General features: G+C 34.9%; 1 protein-coding gene across 14 annotated transcripts; it reads left to right on the forward strand.

Annotated features, from left to right (window-relative positions):
- The first annotated feature begins 9,876 nt into the window (after positions 1-9,876).
- On the forward strand, positions 9,877-18,236 carry LOC113703847 (putative disease resistance protein RGA3). 14 transcript variants are annotated; one of them, XM_072052504.1, is made up of 8 exons: positions 9,877-14,567; positions 14,907-15,073; positions 15,249-15,444; positions 15,568-15,871; positions 16,516-16,629; positions 16,886-17,000; positions 17,153-17,340; positions 17,767-18,236. In XM_072052504.1, exons 1-2 carry the CDS (start codon positions 10,910-10,912, stop codon positions 14,921-14,923), a joined length of 3,675 nt encoding a protein of 1,224 aa, XP_071908605.1. In that variant the 5' UTR covers positions 9,877-10,909; the 3' UTR covers positions 14,924-15,073; positions 15,249-15,444; positions 15,568-15,871; positions 16,516-16,629; positions 16,886-17,000; positions 17,153-17,340; positions 17,767-18,236. The 14 variants fall into 14 exon arrangements, with proteins under 14 accessions (XP_071908605.1, XP_071908624.1, XP_071908611.1 ...); XM_072052523.1 differs by having other exon boundaries at positions 17,227-17,340; XM_072052510.1 differs by having other exon boundaries at positions 16,886-16,989.
- Positions 18,237-19,213: the final 977 nt, after the last annotated feature.

Below are 19,213 nucleotides of genomic sequence, written 5' to 3' on the forward strand. Positions count from 1 at the left end.
TACTGCTTGCCGACGTTTATAGAATTGCAGCATTGTTTTGCTGCTTCTTTCTGAAAAAGGTTATCTTTTACTAGTCCATTTTTGTCCTAAATATCTTAGTGTACTAGGAGAAATCAGTCTGCTCAAAAGAAAGTCCTTAGAGGCTAAATCCGTTGATTATTTGTTTTGAATTATAATACATGAATACCAATCATGACTTTTTTCCTTGGGTTGTTATGCCAAACTAGCTAAGATTAGAACCTCACTTTGCAAGCATAGGAAGGATTATCATCTCACTGTTCTTCCGAGTTTTATATAGACATACAGCTTTCATTCTCATGTTCTATTAACATTGACAATATGCAAATTTTATTGCCCTCGCTAATTTTTGAATTCCATTTTTGGTTCATCTAGTAATTATTTGGAATGATCATCTTTCCATTACTAGTTGCTAACAGTGTTCTTTGTTCATTGTCAACTCTATATCCAATATCTGTATCAATATTGAAGACAATCAGTGTCTAATAGGCTTTGTTGGAACATGTAGGAAGCAGCAGCTTTCGAGCTAAAGTGTATGAATGCAGTCTCGATGGATTAAAGGTTTACTTTGTTTCTCTCGAAGTTGGCATGTCTTTCACACACATATGGAAGTGCCAGACCTTTCATGTATTTTGCAGGTTTCTTCTGATCTGATTTGCTTGAGACAGGGGAAAGCATATGAAGGAACCATTTAGCTGGCATGGCTGAGACCTGCAGCCAATTTGGTTGATCTTGGTTCCAGTTTAAGCTGTCTGGATTGCTCTTTGTCAATCTCATGAATATGGATCTCATATCAATGGAAGCATTGAAAGTATGAAGATGAGACGGCAAGAATACTGGTAGCTAGCTGTTGGATTGTAGGCATGTAAAAAGTCTTTACTATACTAAAATTGTCACCTAGATGGCTGGCTAGAATGGATATATATATTACTCTAGCTTGGCCTACAGAGAGATAAGATTTGAGGTTTTAATGTGATCTAGAGCTTTCAGCTTTTGAAATACTTAATTGCCCATGCTTTGGGGAGTTTGATTTAGGTTTCAACCAATCACGAGTTCATAAAAATAGGGCTAAACAAGTTTGAATTTTACGAGACTTGCCTCAAATGACTTCAAAAGCTTGCTGAAAATTCTCCTTCCGCAATTTGTCAAACCAAATCCTGACCGGTCCCTCTTCTGGCTGTCCAAGGCATTTGGTTTTTCTTTAGGTATAATTTCATAAACCTCCCCTGAGGTTTCTAACAATTTTACTAGTCTCTTCTAAAGTTTTCAAAATTACACAAACCTCTCTTGAGATTAAAGTTTTAATAACAAAATTAGTCAATTTAGAAAAAGTAACATTAAAAAAGTACTTTAAGAAGAGAGATGAAACTTTGATTTCATAAATATCCCTTATACATGTATATAAGTTGTAATAATAAAAGAATGAAAATAATTAAAAGTTAGAAACAATTAATACACCTAATTCACCCATCAAAAAGTTTACATTTAATGAATTGTGAGATTTTGGCGGCGAATTTGATGAACAAATTGTTGATAATACCATCCCCAAAATGAGCTTGAATGAGGGGTTCATAAACAGCTCTCAAGTTCCCAGAAGATCTTCTAGGCACTGAATGTTTTATATCAAAACGCTTGCTTCTAGACTCACCATTAACCCGCAGAAGTATTACTTCCAGCTCATGAAGTCCTCTATCAGAAGTATTATTAAACAGCAGATGGAATTTCAGGTATACTTGTCAAGAAAGGAACCTCATCATTGTACCACAACTGAACAGCAAGACATAGCAAGACTGCAGGATTAAAACAACTTTGCCAAAATATTCCAATGGTTAAAGCACACAGATATTAGCACCCGAGATGCTTCCAAGATACTTTCAAACTTGAAAAAAGCACCTGAAATGGTAACCGGGAAACTATTCGTAGCGTACGTTTCCACAAACTCTGGCGTAAATGGTAACCGAGAAACCAAAATTGATCACAAATGCACAATTCCATAAGGTTAGCAATTTCGGGCATGGGGCAGCTACAATTAGCAATAGGTGCGGTTGTTTTACTTTTTTAATGATTTAGTGTACACTTAAATAATTTTGATGTATTTCATGATTTGATGCACATTTATATAACTTTTTATTGTGCTAGTAATAGTTCACGTACTTTGCATGTAATTATATTAAACTAAATATAACATCTCTTTAAACTTTTTGTGAAATTTGATTGTTTACATGATAATAGAATATTTTCTATTTTCTATTTCTTTAATCAATTATTGTTACAAAGACTATCTAAATACGAACTCTTCGATCCATTGATTTTTTAATTTATTTTGAGCTTTCCTTTTATTGAATTTATTTTGAGCTTTTTGGTAATTTATGGATTCAATTTTGATAAACAGTTCTTAATATGGTTATGATGTGTACTCATAATATTTTTACCATTAAATCATAATAATATTTTTTAATATTGTACAAAAGATGTTGTTAAACAAGAAATGCATGTATATATGTCAAGTGTGAGCCCAGTAAATAAAATTCATAATTGCTAGCAAAGTAAAGACTAAAACCATAAAATCAATTTCCGGAAGTGTATCGGAGTAAATAAATTGGCTTGTTAGATTTTGTCATTCTAATTATTTTCACCAAACTCATCCCTTCTTTTACCCCTTGGAAAGTTCATTTACTAGCCAGAATCTAGATGCGCCTTTTTTTCACTTAAAAATAAAACCCATAGTTAAGTTTCTAATGAAATCAACAAATTTAAAAAATGAAAAAAAATTTGTATCAACATTTTGAATGTTATTTGCCATAACATTTTGAATGTTATTTTTTCCTTGGTAAGACAAACAAAATGCAATTGTACAATTAGAATAAATTAATTATATAAGAATAAAATATATGGGCTGTGCTTATGCCCAACTTCGCATGAACATTTAATTATTCTACTTCATATCTTTTTAGCCAAACTTTTCAAGTTTTTCTTTTGTGAATTTGAATTGAAAAATTTGAGGTGCATTATTGAATTTGGATTGTTTACATTTTTTTCTAAGTATTATTGAGGTTAGTAAAGAATGTAAATGATTTATACTGCTTAATTATCTTAAACTGTCTATTTAATTGCCAATGGACATTCAATTGATAGAAATAATTGGATTCTTTTATTTTTTCTTTTCTTTTAGTATTTCTTCATACTGATAAAAAGCCCATAATTATACATCTGTCTTGTGGTATTCATATCAAGATTCTCCAAATGAATATAGACTCTTTTCTTCTTATATATTTCTCTTTTGCTCCAAGAGCATTTTTTTTATACAAATATTTTTTACAAACTTAAAATTGTGGCTAATGCATTCATTCACACTATTTCGAATAAGAAATTATTTTGGCTAAGAAACTTTGACACACATAAGAATTGGAGATGAAGTGTAAGGGTCACTAAATAGTTTTAATAAGGAGTTTTTCATTTTAATTACCATTATTATTGAGATTTAGTTATTTGGAATGTTTCATATTTTAAATTACTACTACAATTAGAATGCAATAATTCTAATTGAAAGATAGAGACAATATGGGCACAATAAAACTAAGATCAAAAAAGTGCATGCAACTTACAATGCCAAGACTTTTTAATATAGTAAAAAATAGATGTTATAAACTACATCAAAATTGCGTGAATGCACATCAAATCATTAAAAAAAAGTAAAACAACCGCACTAATTGCACCTATTGCTAACCATAGCTACCCCAAACCCTGGAATTTCATAGTGACATCTTAAATTGAAGCGGACCACTAAGCAATACAGACCGGAAGGTATGCACCTAATGCAACGCATATCAACTATTAGCAATGTAACAAGGAGATACTTGGATTCTTTGCTTACTATAGATGCTATAATGCTCCAAACACTCAAAAGCTTCTTGATAGATAGGTCAGTGTGTCTTTTACAGGTTTCAAGTAATGTGGTTGCATTAGGTGCCAAATTCCCCTTCCTCCACTATATCTATGTGACCTTTTGTTTCACAAAATAAAAGAGTTATACGAATTTAGAGTTGAGTAGCAGCAATAAATTGCATAATTATACATCGAACTACTAGAAGTCACTGAATTGGTCCCTTATAATGAAATGAAAGAAATCCTTATGTATTTTTTTTTAGGTATGTCCCGCAGGGAGTGGATCCCGCAGACTATTTACCACCCTCAGCAACTTGCTGGTAGCAAGGTTCGAATTAGGGACCTGAGGTTCCATTTTCAGCAACCTCAACCACCAGAAATCCTTATGTAATTATTGACATTTTATAAAAAAATTTTAACAATAAACAAAATATGATAAATTCAACATCTTTAGTTCTTTTTCCTATTTCAATCATCAATTTCATTATTTATTTCTCTATCACTATGACTCTCTTCATTTCCTTCTAATTTGACACATAATCTACTCCTTCTGTTGATTTTATATTTTCAATTTGCTAATATCCACAAAATTGAAGATAATAAAAAGAGGTTATATTAACTAAAAAAGAGATGAGTGAAAATAGACAAGAGATAGAAAAATAATTTTTTTTGGATTTTGTAAATTTATCGCCTTAAATTTAAAATTTTCAACCAAGTGGAGGGCATTATAGGTATTTTACTATACCAAGAGAGGTACGTGTAATTTTTTAAACCTGAGGGAGTCGAGTGAATTTGAAATTATTCATAAAAACATAACATGAGCAATGGAAAGAGGGAGTAGAAGTTTCAATAATTCAATGATTATTATCTATTTCAAAAGATAAAAGTTCAATTAATTTGAGATCACAAGCTTGATTATTGAGACGCTAAGGAGACCATTATTGTGCGTCTCTATTTTGAACCAAGAAGCAAAATAGCTAATCTTAAAAAAAGAGATATGTTTCTGTTTAGTAGGCCTATCAACGGGCCGGAATTCATTATTCCAAACTCGAACCCAGCATACCATACCGGATCCGGATCCGGATCTGACCCGTTTACTCGACGGGTCTTCTACTCTATATTCCGGATCCGAATCTGGATCCGACGGATCTCGGATCTGGGTCGGGTCTACCCGAAAAAATCTATCAAAACTTACAATTTCTAATAAAAATAAGAAAAAAATATATTTGTAAACTAATTTCTAACTAACGCAAAAAAAAAAAAATCAAATAAGAAAAGAAATTAAATGGACTTTACTTAAATACATCATCCTAATCAAATTATATTGATAAATATATATTTTTTAAATTATTAATTCATTTATATCCGGATCCGGGTCTAATACGAGTCATAATACTATATTCCGTATCCGACCCTTTTTTTTTGTTTTACAAAACGGATCCGGATCCAGGTCCGGATAACAGAATTAAATCCCTACCCGTACTCGCAATAATTTGACAGATCCGATCCGGGTCTGGGTCTAGATCTGGACCGTTGACAGGCCTACTGTTTAGTGATGATAAAATAAATTCAAGTGGGCAAAGTGCAACTTATCCCTAATTACATTGGAGATTAGTGCTAACTGACACTTTACTTTATTTCAATTTGATTGCGAGGAGTCAAAAGCAATTTCTTATCGCTCTTGGATGGATATTATGAACGTGTTTAGATAGTAGATTATTTGGAATAATTTTTTGAAAAAGAGCACGATGATATTCTTTTAAATATAATATATATATAACATAAAAAAATAATTAAAAAATATGTTGATAATATAATTAATAAATTATTTGTGACGAGTGTGAGATATATTCGTGCCCACGCAAACATTCAATCAGAGAACATGAAGGTGCCCGCAACAAAAGCAATTCAAGTGAAAATGCCGACAAGCCACAGCCCTCAAAAGTGGTTTGGAGAAATTTCATGCTTTTGGGTCCCACATATTTTGTCACAATCTTGTGATTATCATTCAGAAACGCATGACCTCCTAATTGGTGATTTTAATTGAGTCAAGTTCATATTACTAACTATGTTTAATTGGTGTGTATTTATATCATTAGCAGTTAGCAATTGTGCAAAATTTTCCCTCTAGTGATTAATCCTTTTTGTTCATTATCTTTTATATATATATATATAAATTCAATAGGACGATTTCGCACTATTGAGTTTCTGGAGAAATTTCTAATTTTGTGATGAATTTTAAAAAAATTCTACAAAAGAGGTAATTTTGGTAATGAATTCCGTCCGGGGGTCTTTGCATTCGTAAAATGCGAGTTCAGTAGAACTCGCATTTCACGAATGCGAGGTTAGAATAGAGCTCGTATTCTCGAAATGCGAGCTCTACTTATTGAGCTCGCATTCCGCAAATGCGAGCTCTAATTTAATTTTTTTTACTAGCTCCCCCAGAGCTCTCTAGCAGCCTCTATATTCGTAAAAAAAGAAAGGAGCTCCTGGGTCAGAGAATGAATTCCACTTCCCTGATTAGCACCAATCGTCATGAACTGGAAAGGCTAGCTCAGAAGATGGCTAGGCCCCTGTTAGCACCAAAAGCGTTAGGGGGCCCGCACTGGAGGCATCAGAGACTTCAATGTTAGTTTTCTTGAACTGCAAATCTTCCAAAAAGAAAAAAAATTACACTTGACTCTATTTCTTTCAGAAATAGCGGGCAGGCAAAGCAAAGAAACGAAGCTGACTCTCATGAATGGATGTCCGAGCTAGAGAATTTTTTCCAGAAAATAGTAAGAGCTAAATGCGAGCTCCTAAATGTTTTTTTTTTTAAATTTTGCAAATAGCTCGCATTTGATAAATTTGTCCTCCAAAAATTGTATTTAACTTTTTTGTTAGATTTCGCATTTATAAGTATGACTTTCAGAAAATTAAATTCAAACTTGTTAGGAAAAAAATTTAAAATGAAATTTACGAAATTTCAAATGAAATTCAAACTTAATATAATTTACTATACATGCATAATTCTTTTATAATAAAAAAAATTGGTAATTGTACGATTGAAAATACATTATTTTATTATAATACATTTAAATGGGGGAAAAAGTACACATGCATAGTTCTATTTGTTACTTTTTATTATTATTATTATTATTATTTTGCTTGCAGGTGCTTATTGTAGCAGGAACTAGTACCACATCAAGGGCGTTGAGCTGGGTTATCTCCCTGCTACTGAACCATAGGCACGTTTTGCAAAAAGCCCAGGAAGAGATTGATTTTTTTGTTGGTAAAGAGAGATGGGTAGAAGAATCTGATATCAAGAATTTAGTCTACCTACAGGTCAAAGAGACAATGCGACTACATCCACCAGCACCTGTACCTATGCCACGCCAAGCCGACGAAGACTGTAACGTAGCCTTGTCTTGGCGCTCACCCAACTCTCAGTGAGCTCGCATTCCGCGAATGCGCGCTCACGAGCTCGCATTTCCGGAATGCGAAGAACCCTATTTGCAGAACACACTCCAAGAACCGTCCTCGTTGTAGAATTCTTTTTTTTTTTTCATCATAAACTAAGAATTCTCCCTGAGTTTCTGGGGTTTTGTGTGGGGGGAGGGGGGTAACAAAATGCAATACAAATTACCAAAATTTCATTGAGAAATCATCATTATATTTGAGTATACATGCAAAATTGATGGGAATTAAAATAATACTCCCTCCACTTCAAATTATTTGTCTCATTTCAGGATTCAAATTTTTTAAAGAATAATAAGTAACTTGACGATGATGTTAGTGGATTTGTTTCTAAAATTATTCTCGAAAATTCAAAATTTTAAATTTGGATTTAGTGCCAAATATTGATTAATGTGAAAATTATTGAAAGAAAGAGATTAAAAGTAAATTTGAGTTTAATAAAATAATAAATATTTTAAGACATTTAAAAAGTAAATCGGGAAGGAGTAAACAAAAATAAAATGAATAAAAGAGAAACTACAAGATGATGAGTTAGTTAGACGTTAAGCCAATAAGAAAGGGATGATGAGTTTTAGCTGCAAGCAATGTTTTTAAACTCGGACCGGTCAGCGAATCGGAGAGGGTCCGGTTCGCGGTCTGACCGGTCCGACCGGCCGGTTCACCGATTTTCTGGTTTATTATTATTATTATTTTTTTTTTACAATTTGAGTGTTAAGTATTTCACAGGTTTTCATTCTACACTTGAACTTGACACCTAATGTACAATTTAACATGGTTAGTGATAACTTAAGTTTTTAAAATGCATTCACCAACATAACTAAATTTAAGTTGAGATAATAACAAATTTCCTAAAAGTTATACATAAAACCTGGAATGATAAACATAATTAAAATATCATAATTCACCACAAGTTTTTATAAATTCATTACAAACATGAATAGATATAATCCAAATGTTCACCAATTATCACAAATAAAAACACAAAAAAAATAAAATAAATATTGAAATTCTTTTACAATTCTTAAAAAAGTCTATAAAAAAGTCTAACTCATATTCAAGACAAACCATTTGAATAACAAACTTCCATCAATGGCATGATAAGCAGCAACACAACCTTCACAATTTCATCAACTTAACCTGAAAAAATTAAAATTTTATTATAAAAATATAAATCTAATTGCTCAAACTAAAAAAAAATAAAAATTTTTAAAAAACAAAGATACAACTAAACACATAAAAAATTAATTGCTACTAAACATGTGGTCCTGAGGTTACCATTTAGGAATTTACCAAGACATACAAACATGTGGTCCAATTTGGCACTTTTTTTTTTTAAAGCTTTTGTTTGACAACTTTCACAAATCAACTTTAACATGTCTTTGATTTTGTTGCTTTAGTGAAACCTATAAAATTCAAGATGAATGAGCATTCAGTAGACTAATTACTTTAGCATAGAAAAAGCAATAAAAACACAATAAATAGCATAGAAAAAACAGAACAATCATTGATACAAAATTTATTAATTTGATATTTCATCCATGTCTAATTTCTTTAATTTGATACTTCATCCAAAAAAATAGCTTCTCCAAATATGATTGCAAATTAATTAATGATTCATAATTTCATCCTTAATTAATCAAATAAAAATAAAACAAAAATAAGGGAAAACAGATGAAAATTGGGGAAAAAAAGAAGAAAATGCAAAAAAAATCGGCTAAAGATAATAATATAGAAAACAAAAACCTTGAAAAAGGAAAAATTAAACTTACCAAGATGATGGAAAACAAGAAAAACTCTTGAGTCTCAAATATCTTGTGAAAGTTGAAATTTCCAACTTGTCTACAATCTGCAAAAGATGATAGTGATAAAGGTGAAGGCTTGAGAAAATTTTGTTGTGGATATTTGGGTTTGAAAGGATTAAGAAGAAAAAATTGGAAAAAAATTCAAGAGGAGAACTGGAGCCATTGGCCGCCTGAAGCCGAGAAAGTGATAGATTGAAACTTGAAAGAAAAGTGCGCCGGCTGTTTCTTTTTTTAATGTTAGGATTTGATTTTTTTTATTCCCTATTTTAGTCAAGTTAAGTAGAATTCTCAACAAAATAAGCTGTGGTCTAGTGGTGAAGAGTGCCTTATGGGAACAAAGAGACCGAGGTTCTCTACATTCTTGACATTTTGTTTGAAAATGTCAAGAAAATTAGAAAACCGCCGAGTTACGGTTCGTGCGATTTTTAACGGTTCATACGATTCGACCGATTTCTAGCGATTTTTCATTAACTTTCGGGTTTAATACTGGACCGGACAGGCCGATTTGACCGGTCGGACCGGTCAACAAGGTGTGGCTACGATCGGCCTGTCCGGTCGGACCGGTCAACAAGGTGTGGCTACGAATTGTCGGCAACTTCCAGGAAGTCTTTAGAGTGTAGCTTTGCAAAAAGTGGAAAAATTTGGAAGCGCAAAAAGTTGTGCGGAAAAATGTCTGGAAAGGAGTTTTTTATCCAAGTTTTTTAACTATTAATTTTTTAACATCTTAATTACAAGAATTCAAAAATATTTATCAATTTTTTTATCCTACGTATTTCAAAATGTCTAATACACAAAAAACATCATTTTTTCTTTTCTTTCTCCCCCATTCCGATCCACCGCACCTTCATCGCTGGCCATCACCTCCCCATCGGTTCCGGCGCCAATCACCTATTCCGGCACCAGCCTTCCTTTTTTTTTTCTCCCTTTCTCCCTCTCCCTCTCCCCCTCCCCCTTTGACCGATCTGCAACTTCTGCACCTCTCTTCAAGAGATAGGATTCCGGTTTCTGCATCTTTCTTTCTCCCATCTTTCTTACCAACGTTCGGCCTCAACCCACCTCGCCTATGCTTATTCCGCTTACCCCACCTCAGAAACACCATAGCTTCCCTCAAGGGCTGGAAGGCGTCCCCCCAAGCGTGGCAAACCAGCGACGCACCCCGTAAATTGGACAGCGAGAAAGACGCGGCGATTTTCTGCACTAATTCAAAAGGGGCCAAAGAGTAATCATACTGCTGATGCTTAAGGTTGTTGGGGACATGGGTTTTCGACGAGGAAGAGGTAGAATTCCTCGTGGGCCCTGAGGTACTGGATTTGGAGGAAGAGTGGTGGTGGTTGTGGCGGGTGATCGGATTCTTTTCTGGTAAAGGGCAGCGCGGTAAAGTGGGGAGTGTCTGATTTGGAAGGCCATGTTTTCTGCTTCATTGGTAGTGGTGAACGGCGGAAGGGGATGCAGCAGCCGGCTACGTAAAGTCCGAGGGAAAGAAAAAGAAGGAGAAAAAGAAAAAAAAAGTTTTTCGTTTTAAAAATTTTTTCAAAAACTTTTACAGCAGTGCATTATAATAAAATATTAGACAAACTTTAAAAAAAAAACTCACGGCCCCCGCAAGTTTTAGCCTCCACACATTTTGCTGCCCTTAGTTGCCAAAGTTGAACCATATCCTTCCTTGTCTGATCGCAGAAAGCATCCCCCCAACACCATCATCGATATCACAACACTTTCATCCTAATCCCAATCCCAAGCGAGAAAAAATGGCTGATGCTGCTGTTAGTGCTACTATTAAGGTTGCATTGCAGGCGGTTGTTTCTCTTGCCGCTGATCATCGTGAATTCCCAGAGGAGCTGGAGAGACTCGACAAATCTGCTGCAATGATTCGAGGCTTCTTGGCTGGTGCCGACGAGGACAAGCATAGCTCAGACGTGAAAAATTGGCTCAAGCAGCTGGAAGAAGAGGTTTTCAAAGCTGACAATGTGCTGGACGAGCTCAACTATGACAATCTTCGTCGGAAGGTGAAGTATCAAAATCAACTCACGAAAAAGAAGGTATTCTTCTGCTTTTCATTCTTTAATAAAATTGGTTTTCGTTGGAGGTTGGGTTCAATGATCAGGGAGATCAACACGAACCTTCAAAGGATCCGTCGGGATGCAGAAGGTTTGGGACTGGCCTACAAGCACCAAGTTGAAGAAGCATTCCCTACTATTGCTGCTGGAGCCACAACAAGCCGACAGACCGACTCTACTATTGTTCGAAGAGATGTTCTAGGAAGAGACGAGGATGAATCAGAAATAGTTAAGAAGTTGTTGACCGAATCTGAAAGTGTTATTTCAGTTATTCCCATAACTGGCATGGGTGGTTTAGGAAAAACAACTCTAGCAAAAGCCGTTTACAAAAATGAACAAATTGTTGGACAATTTGACAAAAAAATGTGGGTTTGTGTGGCTGAAGAAGTAGATAAAATCGAGAAGGTCTTCAAAATGATTCTTGAATCGTTAACAGGAGGAAAGGTTGAAGGGGATCGTAGGGAGGTAATAGTTCAAAAAATTCAGCATGAACTCAAGGAAAAAAGATATTTCCTTGTTCTTGATGATTTGTGGAATGATCAAGAAGTATTGTTGAATGACTTTTTCAGCACTTTGGCGGGACTGAATGCGAAGAAAGGGAGCTGGTGTCTTGTTACCACTCGTCTGCAAGAAGTGGCAACTATTCTGTCTAGACATCCGCAGATCAATTTTACTCGCCATGAGCTGGGAAAGCTATGCGATAATGATTGCTGGTCTATCATGAAAAAATGGGCAAATGTAGGGGAAGAATTACCAAAAGAATTGGAAGACATGAGGGAGCAAGTTTTAAGAAGATGTGACGGTCTACCTCTGGCAGCAACGTTAATTGGAGGTTTGTTATCTAAAAAGAGAAAAGAGGATTGGCTATCTATTTTGGAGGAGAGTCTCTTGAATGGCAATCAAGGTGGGATCAAGCAAATACTTAAGGTGAGTTTTGATCATCTGTCACCTGCACCGGTTAAGAAATGCTTTGCATATTGCTCAATTTTTGATCAAGATACTGAATTGGAACAAGATCGACTAGTTGAGCTTTGGATGGCTGAAGGCTTTCTTCAACCGGATCCCCAAAATGAAAGAATGATGGAGAAAATAGGATGTGAGTATTTGAGAATTTTGCTGCAAACTTCCTTATTGGAAGAAGTAAAATATGAGTGGAGAATATGGTATAAAATGCATGACCTTGTGCATGAGTTTGCAAAATCAATTTTGAATCGTAGCAGCAGCAATGAGGACCGCTACCTTTCATTATACTCATCCGAAAGAATGTTAGAAAACATGAACGAAAAAAAATCAGCATCACTTCGCACATTATTTCTGAAGGGTGGCATAGCTGATGAAATATTATCAAAGTTCAAACAGTTGCATGTCCTAAAATTGTCTGGAGAAGATGTCAAAGAGTTGCCGACCTCCATTGGCAAACTAATCCACTTACACTTACTTGACATTTCAGATTCGATGATTACAACTTTGCCAGAATCTCTTTGCGAACTTTATAGTTTGCAAACACTAAGAATTTGCGCGCTTGAAAAAGGTTTTCCAAAGAAGATGAGCAATTTGATTAGCATGAGACATCTTCACTATTTTCATTATCGTTATGATAAAGGATGCAAAATCCAGATGCCATCCAATATTGGACGATTGACTTGTCTTCAAACATTAGAGTTCTTTAACATAGGTCGTCAGGAGGAAGGTCGTGGTATCCAAGAACTTGGGACCTTGCAAGATCTTAAAGGCACCTTGGAGATCAGAAATCTTGAATCAGTAAATGGCAAAGATGATGCAGAACTAGCGAACCTATCTAAAAAGCCACATATGTATCGGTTGGTATTTCAGTGGGGCAATAGGGATCGAGAAAGTGATAATTGTGATGAAGATGTGTTGGAAGGCCTCCAACCTCACCCAAATTTAAAAGAGTTACAAATTTTGAAGTTCATGGGTGATCAGTTCCCACAATGGTTCATGAATTTGACATCACTGGTGGAGTTGCGTGTGGCGAATTGCACAAGATGCAGAGAACTCCCCACCCTAGGACAGCTGTCATCCCTCCAACATCTATATCTGACTGGATTGGAAAACATAAGAAGCATTGGGCTTTCATTCTACAGTACAAGTGCTGAGGAGGACGGCGGATCAGGAGGTTCAGGCACTGTTAGCAGACAAACATTCTTTCCAGCCCTTAAAATTCTCTCTCTTGAAAGCATGGAAAATTTGGAAGAGTGGAAGGACGCACACGAAATAAGGTCAACCGCAGGTGAAGTACATGTGATGGATGTGTTTCCCATGCTTGAAGAGTTGTATATTAGCCATTGCCCCAAGCTGACCACCATTCCAACTCCAAGTCGTTTCCCAAGTCTTGATGTATTGAAAATAAAAAAGAATTGCCATGTTTTGCTGGCAGAAAAGGTTTTGAGCAATATGGCCAATCTCTCATCCCTTGAATTATGGGATCTTGGTGGTCAACGCATCAAGTCTCTAAAATTAGTGAAACGACCAGAGAGCAGCTTGAGTATTGAAGGCTGTAACAGTCTACCCACTGACATGCTTGAGCGACTCTGTCTTTTTCCAACTCTTCAGCGTGTAGAATTGAGGTCTGCCGCTAATATAACAACATTAAGAGGAATGAGTTGCGCCGCTTGTCTTAAGAGATTGGTAGTCTCTTGCTGTGACAATTTACGGGAGTTGCCAGAAGATCTTTATCAATTTCAAGCTTTAGAGTACTTGCTGATACAAGCGTGCCCGAGAATTAATTCATTTGGATATCCAAATCCTAATTCATTTGGACAGAAAGGCCTCCTTAAGTCTCTTGAGGAATTTACTATCGAAGGGTGCGATGCATTAACAAGATTACCAGCGGAGATGTTCGAGTCGTGTACGTCTCTCCGAGAGCTGAATTTGTTCGGTTGCCCCAGTCTGGTCTCCTTTCCCCTTGATTTGCGACGAACCCCTTCTCTCGAGAGCTTCATTTTAGGGGGGTGTCCCAACTTGATTGCTGAGATGCCAAGTGGATTTGGCTATCTTACCAGCTTAAGGCATGTGTCGATTGGTCCCTTCTCAGATGACTCTGCAATCAAATTTGATTGGGCTGGATTAGCATCTTCATCATCACTCCGACACGTGTCTTTATGTGGAATGCCTGACATGAAATCTCTGCCACACCAGCTTCAATGCTTGACTACCATCACATCACCCTCCGTGGATGCCATGGAACGCCTCAAATTCAGACGTCTGCGAATTCGTGATTGTCCTCTATTAACCGATAGATGCACTCCTCAAAGCGGCTCCGAGTGGCCCAAGATCTCTAATATTCCAGAGCGTAGAATTGTCCGCACGCAAAATTCACTAATATTGGGTATGTTCTTATTTTTTTTGTCACTGATATTTCCAAACAACATTAAAACCAATGAAATAGCAATTTGGGGAGAATTTTTGTTACAATTTTTGTTTTTACCGCTGGCATTTAATGGATGGATATGTTCTTAATCTTCACTATTATCTCTCTGTAAGACTCTGCATTATGATTGCCATAAAATTAGCTCAATGTCGATCAAGTTGAAATTGTTTGCAGAGGAACTAGGCCGCTGCTAAAACTATAAATTCTGATCATCTTTTAAAATTTCTAAAATTCAGATACTATAACTAGCTACTTTTCTGTTTTATGAATTGGATTGATAATATTATGGCGTTGTAGGCCACAAGTGTCAGTGAAGCAGCAAGCAGTGATAATATTATGTGCTCAAGGCAAAGTCAGCCTGGAACCTCTAAAGCATCTTATTGCACTTTTCACATTCTCCAACTGCAACATTAGGCTGTGGTTTCCAATCATTTTTGAAGAAAGATGAGGAGGTATTTGCACTAGTAAGTGTTCTTTATGGATTAATCAATGGAATATAAATTGATTTTTGCTCTTTAGGATTTTGAGTGATAAATTGTTGCACGAGTTACCAGACCAAACCTTTCTGTGGCTCATGTTTCTACACAATGTCATAACTGAAACAGAACTGTGATGTAATATTGTTATTTTTTTTTCCAGAATTTGTTCAGGAAGCAGAGATTATGCTCTTTGGACAAAGAACACCAGTCAGGTTTTGGTTCCCGTGTTGTTCTTATGAGAATGTCAAGAGGGAGGAGTTATTTTCAGTTATCAATCAGGTTTTGAAGATGGAAGGTAGTTATCTGTGATTTTTCCCACCAGAATGCCATATATTGCTCAGAATGTGGAAATGAAGGTAAAAAAAATGTTGACTGCATGTCTATTGGCCTGTTTCAATGGCTTTTCTTTTTTTCTTTTAATCTATTTTATGGAAGTATTTAACAAAATAAATCAAATATTGAACCTTTTCTCCTTGTAGCATGCTGAAAACAGAGTGGCTTGTGCCAGACTTGTAGAAAGTAGTATGGATGGAGAAGAATTAGAGGGGAGCATGGTAGCTGTACTGGAGAGCTATCAAGGTACAAGACTTACTTGAAAAACACTGGGCGTGCTGATACTTTAATTCCAGAGGTGACAACATTTGATGGAAAGAAGTTAGACGTTGTAGACAGCATTTCAGAAACCACTGGGAATATGTAACATTTCAGAAGACTAATGAAGGTGGGAGATCAATGATAAATGTTTCACATGAAGTTCTCAAACATGGTTTCACCTAATTAGAGGTACTCTACCACAACAAATCTGCTTGTCAGGTTAAATGAGCATGTTTCAGCATGCCAATTCAATGGAAGTTGATAAATTACTCTTAAGAATTGAAGGAAGAAGGAAACAACTTGCCAACACTGAAAAGATATTGACATCCATTACCTATTTCTCTCTGAAAACGGTTATCCTTTTTTGATTTTTGTTTGGTCCAAAGATTTTAGTTTGTCAGGAGAAATTAGTCAGCTAAAAGATGTTAATAAAAGAATTTATGAATGCTAGTACATGAATATAAATTTTGCATTTTTTCTTCAGATTAGTTTGCCAAACTCTAGTTTAGAACATCATTTTAGAAAGAGACGAAAGATTATCATCTTACTCTTCCTTTAACGTTTAATTAAACATTTAGCTTTGATAATCACTTTATTTTCAAAAAGAATCACAAGGACAATTTATGCAAATTCGATTGACTTTTGCTACCATTACTTCCTTCTGGGCTTGTTAATGCTCTGTTTTTTGGCCTTTCATTTTTGGTTATCTAGTAGATTGGTGATTTTTCCATCCTACTTGCGTAAGGACTTGCTTGCTCATGATAAAATATTTATAGAAATATCTATTTTAGCATTTTAGACAAATGTCTCACGGGCTAAGTTGGAACATGTAGAAAGCAGTGATTTTCAAGCAAAAATGTATGGATGGTGATGTGGTAGACAATTGTTCTCTTAAGGAGTGAAGATCAGTCTTCTAGAAAGCACTATGTGACAGAGTAAATGAAGAGGTATGTAGTCTCAGAGCTCATGATACTATGTTTCTGTTGCTGTTGCCATAACTTCAAATCAACCACATACAAAAGCTATGCTCTGAATGTAGTATGCGTTTTTGATGGCTTAATTGATGTACTTCTGCTTAATTTTTGGTCTTTAAAAATTTTTGTAATACATTCTTCATAAGTTTTGATGGTTCAACGTGGCTAATTTTACACTTAATATTACTGTAATGTAACATGGTGATGTTTTTTCCCTGAATCTATTTAGGAAGCAGATATCATCTTGTTGGAAAAGGAACAGCATTGTTCCCTGTCGTTTTTGTGAGAATGTCAAAAGGAAGAAATTACTGTCACTGTGCAGGCAATAAACAGGTGCTTTTCAAGTAGGTTTTTTTTTTTTTTTTGGTGCTTTAGCTAAAAAAGATAAGTAGACCTAAGAATTTTTACCAAGAAACTCTTTTAAAATATCTGACATTTGTGAAGACCGATGAAGATGGTAAATCAATAGTAAATGTTACTCAAGGAAGTTTTTCAGGGTGCTTCATTCCACTTGATAGAGATACTGTGCCACAAGTCTATTCTGCTAAGGTTAGATGAGCATTTTTTCAGCGTAGCCATTGAAATGAAGTTGGCAATCAACTCTAACAAATTCAAGGAAGAAGGATACTACTTGCCGACATTTATAGAATTGCGGCATTCTTTTGCTGCTTCTTTCTGAAAAAGGTTATCTTTTACTGGTCCATTTTTGTCCTAAATATCTTAGTGTACTAGGAGAAATCAGTCTGCTCAAAAGAAAGTCCTTCGAGGCTAAATCCGTTGATTATTTGTTTTGAATTATAATACATGAATATCAATCATGACTTTTTTCCTTGGGTTATTATGCCAAACTAGCTAAGATTAGAACCTCACTTTGCAAGCATAGGAAGGATTATCATCTCACTGTTCTTCCGAGTTTTACATTCTCATGTTTTATTAACAATATGCAAATTTTTGAATTCCATTTTTGGTTCATCTCGTAATTATTTAGAATGATCATCTTTCCATTACTAGTTGCTAACAGTGTTCTTTGTTCATTGTCAACTCTTTATCCAATATCTGTATCAATATTGAAGACAATCAGTGTCTAATGGGTTTTGATGGAACATGTAGGAAGCAGCAGCTTTCGAGTTAAAGTGTATGAATGTTGTCTCGATGAATTACAGGTTTACTTTGTTTCTCTCAAAGTTGGCATTTCTTTCACACACATATGGAAGTGCCCGACCTTTCATATATTTTGGAGGTTTCTTCTGATTTGATTTGCTTGAGACAAAGGGAAGCATATGAAGGAGATCTTGGTTCCAGTTTAAGCTGGCATGGCTGAGACCTGTAGCCAATTTGGTTGATCTTGGTTCCAGTTTAAGCTGTCTGGATTGCTCTTTGTCAATCTCGTGAATGTGGATCTCATATCAATGGAAGCATTGAAAGTATGAAGATGAGAAAGCAAGAATACTGGTAGCTAGCTGTTGGATTGTAGGCATGTAAAAAGTCTTAACTATACTAAAATTGTCACCCAGATAGCTGGCTAGAATGCATATATTACTCTAGCTTGTTCTATAAAGAGATATGATTTGAGGTTTTAATGTGATCCAGAGCTTTAAGATTTTGAAATACCTAATTGACCATGCTTTGAGGAGTTTGATTTAGGTTTAAACCAATTGCAAGTTCATAAAAATAGAGCTAAACAAGTATGAATTTTATGATACTTACCTCAAATGACTTCAAAAGCTTGCTGAAAATTTCTCGCTTCTCAATTTGTCAAACCAAGTTGTGACCGGTCCCTTTTCTGGCTGTCCAAGGCATTTGGTTTTTCTTTAGGGATAATTTCAAAAACCTCCTCTGAGGTTTCTAATAATTTCACTAGCCTCTTCTAAAATTTCCAAATTACACAAACCTCTCTTGAGATTAAGGTTTTAATAACAAAATTAGTCTACTTAAAAAAAGTGACATTAAAAAAATACTTTAAGGAGAGAGATAAAACTTTGATTCCATAAATATTCCTTATACATGTATATAAGTTGTATTAGTAAAAGAATAAAAATAATTAAAAGTTAGATACAATTAGTATACATATTTTCACAACTTAAAAAGTTCATATTTAATGAATTCGGCAACATAAATAAGCAACAAAATTACACTAATGATCACGAGATTTAACAAAACAACTAGTCATCTCTTTTAGTATGATATTTGCGATGATTTGTGATTTTGAGTAGAAAAATTTTCAAATTTTACCTTTCTTTTCCCTCCCTATGTTTGATATGGAGGGAAATAGAATGGAAGGAAAAGAAAGGCAAAATTTGAATTTTTTTTTTTTGTTCAAAATCACAAAAATCATAGCAAACATCATGCCAAAAGAGATGAATAATCTATTTTATCATATCTTTTGATCATTCTATAGTTTTGTTATTTATTTGTTTGTCTAATTTATTAAATGCGAGTTTTTTGAGTGATAAAATATGTATATTAATTGCTTTTAATTTTTAATTATTTTAGTTCTTCTACTAATATAATTTATATACATGCATAAGGGGTATTTATGAAATAAAAGTTTAATCTC

The sequence above is a fragment of the Coffea arabica genome, chromosome 1e (assembly GCF_036785885.1).
Source record: "Coffea arabica cultivar ET-39 chromosome 1e, Coffea Arabica ET-39 HiFi, whole genome shotgun sequence".
In the NCBI taxonomy this organism is placed as follows: Eukaryota; Viridiplantae; Streptophyta; class Magnoliopsida; order Gentianales; family Rubiaceae; genus Coffea; species Coffea arabica.

What these genes read in the sequence shown, in the direction of transcription:
- LOC113703847 (XM_072052497.1), top strand. Translation starts at nt 10,910, where the DNA reads ATGGCTGATGCTGCTGTTAGTGCTACTATTAAGGTTGCATTGCAGGCG.